This window comes from Gouania willdenowi, chromosome 17 (genome assembly GCF_900634775.1).
Source record: "Gouania willdenowi chromosome 17, fGouWil2.1, whole genome shotgun sequence".
Lineage (NCBI taxonomy): Eukaryota > Metazoa > Chordata > Actinopteri > Blenniiformes > Gobiesocidae > Gouania > Gouania willdenowi.
Window position 1 is genome coordinate 33,342,825 of NC_041060.1, and position 10,417 is coordinate 33,353,241.

The 10,417-nt window shown below is 35.8% G+C and overlaps 1 protein-coding gene across 2 annotated transcripts in view; it reads right to left on the reverse strand.

Moving 5' to 3' along the window:
- Positions 1-4,267, reverse strand: part of smg7 (SMG7 nonsense mediated mRNA decay factor) — a 54,796-nt gene extending 50,529 nt beyond the window's left edge. For both annotated transcript variants that reach the window (XM_028472957.1, XM_028472958.1), the window contains exons 1-2: positions 4,140-4,267; positions 1,082-1,113 (exon numbers count right to left, since the gene is read on the reverse strand). In XM_028472957.1, the coding sequence (XP_028328758.1) occupies positions 1,082-1,113; positions 4,140-4,165 (58 nt within the window). In that variant the 5' untranslated portion in view covers positions 4,166-4,267. The remainder of the gene's footprint in view (positions 1-1,081; positions 1,114-4,139) is intronic.
- Between the last annotated feature and the right edge of the window lie 6,150 nt (positions 4,268-10,417).

Genomic DNA, 10,417 nt, shown 5'->3' on the forward strand with positions numbered 1-10,417 from the left:
AGCAGAAGAGCTATGCGCTCTTTTAATTTTGCTTTCATATCAGACTTCTGTCTGTTTCAGGGCAGAAGAGTGTGTGTGTGTGTGTGTGTGTGTGTGTGTGTGTGGTGTGTGTGTGTGTGTGTGTGTGTGTGTGTGTGTGTGTTGTGTGTGTGTGTGTGTGTGTGTGTGTGTGTGTGTGTGTGTGTGTGTGTGTGTGTGTGTGTGTGTGTGTGTGTGTGTGTGTGTGTGTGTGTGTGTGGTAGGACTAGAAAAGTTTTACACTTGTTCTTACCCTGTTTGAACATGAGTATCTTTCATGAGAAGATTATCAAATATGCTTTTATTTATTTAGTATTATTTTTATTATCCTGCTATATCACATCCATTCTTTGAAAATTGAAATCAAACACTCTTATTTTATGTATTATACTGTATGTACACACACACACTATAGGCTCTGAAAGACTCTCAAACTGTTCAAAACTGTATCATCTACATAAAACAATGAACTGTTTTTTTCAAGAAATAAAATGTTCAATATATTAAAAGCAGAATAAAAATAATTTTCAAATGTGTAACATTGGTAAAGTCTCTCACCTGCAGCAGCCATTTCTCATCAGAATTTAAGCTTTTAAAATACACAAATATAGTTTGTTTAACTTCTATATACTCCGATCAGTGAGAGTTTGTAAAATAAAATCTTACGGGGGGAAAAACGTTTAATGTGAAGTTCTGATTTTGATTAACATAAACATAATAATAAAACATATATATATATATATATATATATGTATATATACATATACTATAATAAATAATATAAAATAATAATACTTTAAATCTTATGGGGGAAAAAAAATCATTTAATGTAAAGTTAATTTCTGGTATTGAGCCGGTTAACCCTAACCCAGGTGATATTTGTTTTCTGTATCGCTGGGTTAAAGTTAGAGATGCATGAACCATAACTAGTGTAGAAAACAAAGGTGTGCGTGTGTGTGTGTGTGCGTGTGTAATCCCACTGAAAAATCCCACATAATGTGATAACTGATTAAAGAACTAAACAGTGTCTAGATAATGCAGTGAATGTGATGGACTAACGTACCTGTCATGTCAGCCTTCAGGGCCTCTGCCTGTCTGCTCCAGGACAAACAACAACAACAGGTTAAACATAGAACAGCTTCTCATCAGCAATAACAGAGAATCATAATAATAAACACACTACAGGTCCACCACTAGTGGAGCTATTTCCTCTAACCACACATCACCTGTACTCAACCAGTTCACTACCAACCAGTGATGTTGCTAGGTACGCGTCCGGCGTCCCTGACGCATAAAAATCTAAAAGGACGCAGTAAATCCACTATCCATGCGTCCCAGGGATGCACCTAATTTTTCCCATGAAAAACAACACATTGTGAAAAACAACTTCTGTTTAAAATCACAGTAACTAGCAAAAGAAACCTAGCCATCAGCGGACCCCTTTACGCATGAACTCAGCGCAGACGTGATCCCATTGAGTACATGCTAGTTTAGCTGCTACAACAACTAGCAAGTTAACGCGGATTTCATTTCAAAATGTTTCCTGGGATCACTTATTAAGTGCACCGCCCTCCCCCCTGAAAGCTCTGTCGGTTTTTCGTGTAGCGCAGCGGTGCTCCGTGAAAACGTGATCAGCTTTGATCATCTTCCCCTGCTCAGTGTTCGAACTGTTGTGTCTGGTTACCTAAGAATAACTCAGTGTTTTCTTTTAGATCTTTTTATTCCAGCCTTTTGTCCGTGTTTATAGGTAAACATTCACAGTCAGCTAACTACCTCAAGTACAAACGTTTCAGTGGGAACTTCCGGTTTACAAAATAAAAGTCAGTTGGAGCAACGTTATTAGAATGTTACATTCTAACAACTTCTCATCAGAGCTACAGAAGATAGAATCATTTAAATTTGGTTAATTTAAACTAAGTTGATCAAAACTTCATAAATAAACCTGCTCAGATTCAATAAATCATTGATCCCTGAGAGGAAATTGGGTGACATTAATGCTGTTCTCATACATCTTTATATGACGTAAATAATTAAAAAGGAGCAGTCAGAATAATCCATGTTACATCTACCTTTCAATTGTATCTTACTTTATTTTTGACAAAAATTTGTTTAATTAGGAGTTGTTTTTTATTTTATTTATTAGTATTTATTTTGTTTCCTCACAGGAGTGGAATTTAGAAAAAAAAATAAAACAGATTTTATATGGCCCTAGGTCAAAGAAAGATACAAACTTCTTATTTGTAAGCAGTGATGTTTGCTTGGCATGATACATTGTGATCACAACTGATGTTTAAAATCACAGTAACTAGCAAAAGAAACCTAGCCGTCCGTTACACATTAACTCAGCGAAGACAGGATCCCCTTGAGTACATGCTAGTTTAGTTTAGTTTACAACAACAACTAGCTGCTTATCACAAACATATCTGCATCATTTTATTTTTCCCAACAGACTTTGCATTGTTAGTTAAGTTAAATTTGTGTGATATAAGTTTCATAGTGATTGATTCATTTGATTTAGTTGATCTTCTGACAAGAAGATTCTGGTCTTATTTTGGTGACAATTTATTTTTTGACACTGGTGATGAAATTTGTGTTAAAATCAGCACTTTTATTGATAATTTATTTTTGTACAACAGACACCATTTTGTTTTCCTTTGAATTTTTGTAATTTATTTTGGTGCCTTTTATGTTGCTACAGAAGTGCAATATAACCTGTTACTGTGACAGTTGTGGAATAAACTTTTCAGATTTGGAATTGTATTTGTTTCATTTCAGATACATTTTGAACATACATGAATATATCTGCTAATTATAGACATATACCACCATTAAGAGAGTTTAACACTACAATTTAAGAATTTTTTTTTTTTTTTTATTGGGGTCCCATTGAATTTCCCATGGACCCACTCAAATCACCACCTGTGGGTCCAGGTGACTCACTACATTGAAAACCTATCAACATCACTGCCAACACAAGCTCACTGTAAATATTTATAAGTTTAAAAAGAAATATAAAGGTAATATGTTGTCAGAGTACAGAAATGAGGAGGAATATTGATTACCGAAAGTAAAATTTGCAGGAAGTATATCTAAAAAAAAAAAAAAATTGTAAAAGAAGAGAAATAATAATAATTAAAAAAGGCAATAACAGTGCTAAAAAGATCATTGTCCTTGATGATGCTAAACTATAACAATAGCGGTGATTTTTGTGACTAATATATATATATATATATATATATATATATATATATATATATATATACACACACACACACACACACACATATATACAGACTATAAAGGTAAAGGGTGTATCTGGTTGAACAATGTAGGTGTTCTTAGTATATGAATGATAAGAATATACTTTTAAAAATAAATAAATAAAACTGTGACATATAAGAGCTTGTGATCTACTAAAGTACTACCACTGTAGATAACATATCCTTTTGTATGTGTGTGTGTACATACATACATATATATATATATAAGTATGTGCATATGTATTTTTCTTGCACGTAAACTGTTTATCTGATATGATAACTGTTTTGTGAAAGGAAGCAACCACTGATATGAATTATGACAATTACAGGGGTGGGAATTTATAACTTTACCTCCTCCCACTCCTTTTCGAGTTCATGTATACATGAAAGTATGTTCATTTGAAAAGAATCATGTGTATATGTAATGTACATTGAACTCGGAATAATCAATCAATCAATCAATCAATCAAACAAACAAACAAACCCTTTCAACTTCAATCGGGTGTAAAAGATTCCAGTTTCCCATAGATGTTGTATAAATGTAGAGAGCTACAGCTACTGTGACAGACGCTAACAGTGAGCTAAAGCTAACACAACACAAACCGCTCATTTTCACATTAAAATTCCAACATAAAGAGACACCGATGTTGCTTTTATCATTGGGGACAGGTGTCTAAATTATATCAGTTAAAAAAAACACATAAATGCCACATCCGGGGAATATGACGCTCCGTGAAAGTGAGCTAGTCAGCTAGCATCAACATTAGCTAAGGGGGAGCTAGCTCCTTAGCTCAAAAACACACATATCGTTTAACCAACAGGCTCGAACCAGCTCGAGACAGAAAAGCATCTGAAGCCTACCTGAGGTACTGGGCGCAGAGGTTCATCCTGGTGGCTAAGCAGTCTTTCAGAGAACGACTGGACCAGACATTAGCGCTGCTTTGGGCGCCATGTTGTTCCTGTTTGACCCGCAGCGGCCTCGCGCAAAGGGGCGGGGCCTCGATTGTGGGCGGAGCGTGGCCATGCAAAGTGTAAACCATAGAAATATATTAGAGATGTCCGTCTACAACAGGAGGGCCGGGGGCCACACGCGGCCCTCTGTCTAATTCTGTGCGGTCCCTAAAATGAAGGCAAATAATGAAAGAATAAGACACATAACGATGGCAAAAATATAGAAAAATACACAAACGATTGCAAACATACACAGCATGTGTAAAATAACATACACAAATATAGAAAAATAAACAAAACAATCACAAAAATACACAAAACGATTGCAAAAATACACAAAATGTTCACAATATCATGCAGAAGTATAGAAAAAATACACAAAACGATAACAAAATTCGCAATAACATGCAAAAACAAAGAAAAGTACGCAAAACATAGATACTCAAAGATACTCAAAATATCTACATTAACATGCAAAAATGTGCAAAATGTCCAGAATAACATGCAAAAATGATTTAAAAAATACACAAAATGAAATCCAAAATACACAAAATGTCTACAAGGACATGCAAAAATATAGAAAAATACAAAGAATGATGGCAAAAATGCACATGTCCACATTGATATGCAAAAGTATAAAAAACTACACAAAACCATAACAAAAATATCCAAAATGTCCACAATAACATGCAAAAATAAAGAAATTACCCAAAACAATAGCAAAAATGCACAAAATGTCCACAACATGCAAAAATACAGAATCAACCAATCAGATTAAACGTAATGCAAAACAGCATTGAATGAAGGTTATTTTCTGAGTTTTAGAGTTCATAAATGTATCTATGCTTAGAGCCTGAAAATGTATTTAATTTTTGAATTTAATTAATTGGTGTTGTCTTATTTTTGACAACCTTTTTTTTTTTTAAAAAAAAAAAAAAAATACAAATACCTTTGTGGAAAATAAATCATGTTTCAATCATGCATGATTTGGTCTCTTCCTCTTTAAGTTTATACATACATTTTAGTGTATATAGTATATATACTTTATTATATAGATGTTTATTGTATGTAATTGAACCGTGGAAAGATTTATAACCAAAAATAAACATGGGGGGAGAAAGTAACTAGTAACTTTTACTTTGAGTACTTTTAAATTGAGCTACTTTTTACTTGTACTTGAGTATTTTAAGTATGACTTACTTGTACTTCAGTACAATTTATATAGGAGATAAGAGGAAATCTATAGCTTCGTAGTACAGGACCATCATGTCTGCCACATGTTGCCATCCCTATAAAATTCCTTCCCACCATCTTGCCACTAGTTTTTTTTTCTGTCACAATTATTGTTAAATAAATTAAATTAACCCACGATCCTGGAAAACAGGAACAAGCGGGATGAATGGAATAAATAATTTACAATTCCTTATTTGTAGCGGCTGTAGTTTTAATAACCAGTGCCCATAACTTACCAGCAGATGGCAGCAAAGCTCTACCACCACACCCACCTATTGGACATGTAGTTTTTGTGTTTTCATGAATTCACATCAACATTTTTACTAATTGACGAAAATGCATTTCGTCAGTTTCAACCACTTTGCAGAAAAAATGTTAAATTGTCTTAGTTACTGAATGTAGAGCATACATGGGACACTGGTTGCCTGGGGGCCACATGTGGCTCCTTGTATAATTTTAGACAGCCCCCGAAGTCAACGCACAAAATGACCCCAATAAACACAAAACTGACAGAAAATACACCAAATGACAATCAAAAACACACAAACCCTTTGATTCTTTCCTGTATTAAAGGTGCAGTCTGCAACTCTTATAAAAGTGACTTTTTGTCATATTTGCTAAAGCTGTCACTATGTAAGGACAGCTTTACATCAAACTAGTAGTTTGTGTGAAAAAAACAGACTCATTGAGCCCCGCCCCCTGCTGCGCCTGCAGCCTTTGGCAGATTGCCAGAATACACCTCAACCGAGCAAAGAGAACCAATCAGAGCCAGGATTGTGATTATGGCCTGTCTGACAGCTGTTGCTCACAGGCCCCGCCCCTTTCCTGGGCTCGTCTTTTTTGCAGTGTATGGTCTGGAGGACCAACTCACTGGACTTTTCTGCTTGAAAGGTAGTTATTGCTGCTTGATTTACATTATGTTTGATTTGTAATTGTTACACTGGAACTCTGTAGTGTATGTGTTGTTTGTGTGTGTGTGCAGCAGCCTCCGTTTGGGCTGCTGTAAGTGACACTGTGTTGTTGCTGCTGCTGCTGAGGTGTGTGCACATTAAGAGATAAAGAAGCGCTGCAGTAATATGCTTTTAACAGAGCATGTTATATTACTGTGATGTTGCTGTCGGACTAACGTTAGTTTGTTAGCTCCTCTGAGGGAGGGACTTTGGAAAGTTTGGAGGCAGGTAAAGAGAGCAGTGGGGGGGGGGGGGGGGGGGGGTGATTTGAGTGTTGCGGACTGCACCTTTAATGCTCAGATTAATCTTTATTCTAAACTCTGACATGAATATTGATCATGTGGCCCTCAGATCAGATGCATTTTTGTGGCCCCGCTGTGATAAAGGTTGCCCATTAGCCTTTCTCTATTCAGACTAATCTTTGTTCCATTCTTCGTGAATACACTGTCATACTGTGACCAACCTTTTCTGACAGAAACATCAATGAAAAGTTCAATTGACTTTAAATCCACCACAAGCAGAGCAAAAGAACAATACGATATAACAAATTCCTAATGAAGACTAACAAAAGTGACTGCAAAAGTTAGACAGTGTGTGGCAGTGTTTTGAATGTAAAGAAATGAACAATGTCTAACTGTTTTTATTATATTTTCTCAAACATCATATTTGTGAAATCTTGTGCCTCAGGGCCTTCGTTGGACTTTCCATTCATCAGCTCCTCTTTCAGTTCTGCACCAATGTTTGGGCCTATGTGTGATTCAAATATGGCTGGTGTTTGCAGAGCCGGCTCCACCCAATGTGGCACCCTAGCTTTTCCTTGACCCCTGTACAAAATACTTGTATACAACTATTTGCAAACTATGTGCAAAAAGGCATTTTACAGGCTTAGACATCTAGTGGTGTTTTTTATTACTGCATCTACTAGTGTGATAACCTACTAAACCTCACCTCTGGTACTACAACTGGACTTTCCTAGATTTTCTCCCAGCAAAGTCATCTATGACATCATCATCTGACAACGCACTGGAAACCACGTGATTAATGCTTATTATTGAAAGTCCACAGAGACGAGTTTGCATCATGGTAGATCTCAGGTAAGTTTGAATGAAAAGCTTCTTTCAGCAGCAGCCACTGTGGCAGGGAGAGCAACCCACATGTTGGGAATCATTTCTGAAGCTGAAACATCTGTTGATGGTCCAAATTTTGACGAGGCTGGACATAAATATCTCAAAAGTGCATCTGAAGAGAGAATAAGTGTTACAGCTACTATCTAAAAAGATCATTTATAGAATATATATGAAAAAAAAACCCTAATAGATCCACGTTTTCTACTGTACATGTATTATATATAACATTCTTTGTTCTGATATACGTATCAGATAAGGTGCAACTTTATTGTCATTACAGTAAAATGTTGATTGGCAGTAAATTGTAGTTTAAAATGGCATGTATGAATGCTAATTTATAGACTATTAATGATAATGTGATACATTTTAAAACAATTAACAAGCTTTAGACAATTTGAACTGTAACACAATGAATAAGGGCTAAAAATCTGACGTATAAAGGCGTTGAAAGGGAATAATAGCATTTTGACTGAATATTAAATACAGGAAAAACATTAGCTAGTCAGATTTAAATACGACAAATGATAAAACTGTATATTAGACCAATATTAACACCTTCTGGGTATTTTTAATCTCTAGAAATGATCTGTAACAGTTCAGACTCTCCAGACTACAGCTGCAGAAATGTAAAACTGTTATTTAATGATTATCAGATCATGTTAAAGCAAGTTCTCCACCTAACAGAACACTGATACAGTACAATCGAGGCTTCATTACTCAGATTTACATTGTTTTCCTCGTCTTCTTTTCTGTTTTTTTCTTCCTGTTGTAGTGTATTGATGTACTTAACATTTTGATATTAAAAGATGTATACTCTTTTGAACTAAGGTTAACAGTTTCAACACATGTATGTCCTCAGCAGACCTGAGAGACCTTCATTTTTCAGTAAGTGTATCATGATATTTTCAAAGAATGAGGCCCAGTGTATCAATAATGGCTGTAGTAATATCCTTACATTTCTAGAACACGTCTTCTAAACCATCTGTTTTACATTTAAGCTGGTTTACATTTAAGCCTGAGGGCCACCAGGCACAGATAGGCCCCGTTATCGAATTATTGATAGGTTGTTTTTCTCCAATCTAGACAGCAGAATCCTTATTCTCTGATGTATGAGCTAATGTTAAAGAAGAAAAGCAGATGTCGGTGACGTATCACTGAAGTATAAAGGCACCTGCTGCTGGGAGGAGCTCCAGAGCTGTTTTTGGCCCTGCTCTCTCTGGACAAGCCATGGTGTCTGTATCTGACTTTTTCATCATGTAATAATAAATGTTGAATTTTTATCATGAAGATGTCAGCGGAGAATTCTTCAACCTCTTCACATCAACATTTAGATGACGGGAAATCCCCAACACTTGTGCTCCGGACAGTTTAGGGTCATAGGTTACATTTTAGGACCTGATAATAACTAATATATGATTATATTTAAGGGGAAATTATTCCTAATTTTGGAGCAACGTTATTAGAATGTCACATTCGAACATCAGAGCTACAGAAGACAGGATCATTTAAATTAAGTTAATTTAAACTAAGTTGATCAAAATGTAAACCTGCTCAAATTCAGTAAACCATTGATCACTGAGAGGAAATCAGGTGACATTATGTTCTCATACATCTTTCTATGATCTATAAATAATTAAAAAGGAGCAGTCAGAATAATCCATGTCACTACATCATATATACCTTTTAATTGTATCTTACTTTATTTTTGACATACATTTTTTGTTTAAATTATTTATTTATTAAATTGTGTTTCCTCACAGGAGTTCAAAACTAATATTTTCTTTAAAAAAATGATAAATATTAATGAAAAAAAAAGAAAAAAAAAAACGGAATTTAAAAAATTTAAGTGAAAAACATGGAATTTGGAGAAAAAAAATACAACAGATTGGGCCGACCTAATGCAGGAGAACCTTCCTCCAACAGACAGGACACAGTAGAACTATCCAGGGGACATGAGGAGGAGACAACGAGGAAAGTTCTGGTATAGACATTAAGACAGAGGCTCATTTCAAAGCTAAGATGAGCAGCTCATCTTAGCTTTGAAATGAGCCTTGCTCTAGGTTTATGAAAGACAAGCCAGGCTTCGGCTGTGAAATATGTAAAAAAAAGTTGCGAGGACACAAAGTTCTCCATGGCAGTTTAGGTAAGCAAACATTTAATTTTATATATTTAATGTGGGTTTTTGTGTTTTGAAAATGTAGTAGTTTTGCACTGTCCTTGGTGCTGAAACATGGCAGCTTTGACAGTTGTCACTCAAAGTGAGAGACGGATGCTCTCCGTAAGGACGATTGTCCTTGCTTCTTAAACGCCGATTCATCATTCTTTTATTAAACATTTAGGGTAATTGATTGTGTTCACGCGATATTACTGGCTTTTTTATTTAGCAAAAGGCGTTTTTATTTTAGTCTCTCTCTTACTGCCGGAACAACACGTGTCCAGTGTTCTGGGACCTGATGATTTACAGATGAAGCACTGGGTACAATGTTATGGGCTCTAACTGTTCTGTAGTTTTGAGCAGCATGTCTGTACTTATCTCTACTCTATCATCCTCCTCCATCCACTCTTTTACTTTAGCGGTACATTTTTGGCTGTATAGGACACAGAAGGCTGCACGTCCACGTGACACAAACATAAATCACATCTGAGAGTGAAAACATCACTGTTTTCACTCCATCTCAGTCTCTGCTTAGAAGCGAAAGTGCTCAGATGTGTTGGAATATGGACACGTTGGTCCGTTTCCAAACAAGCACGAGCTGACCACGGTGTTTGCTCGCTCACTGTTTCAGCCAGGTTGGTTTATCGGTGCATCACTATATACAACAAACTAACGAGTCGACGGAGAATCCACAATCTAAACCAACTGGTTCCACTCTGAAAC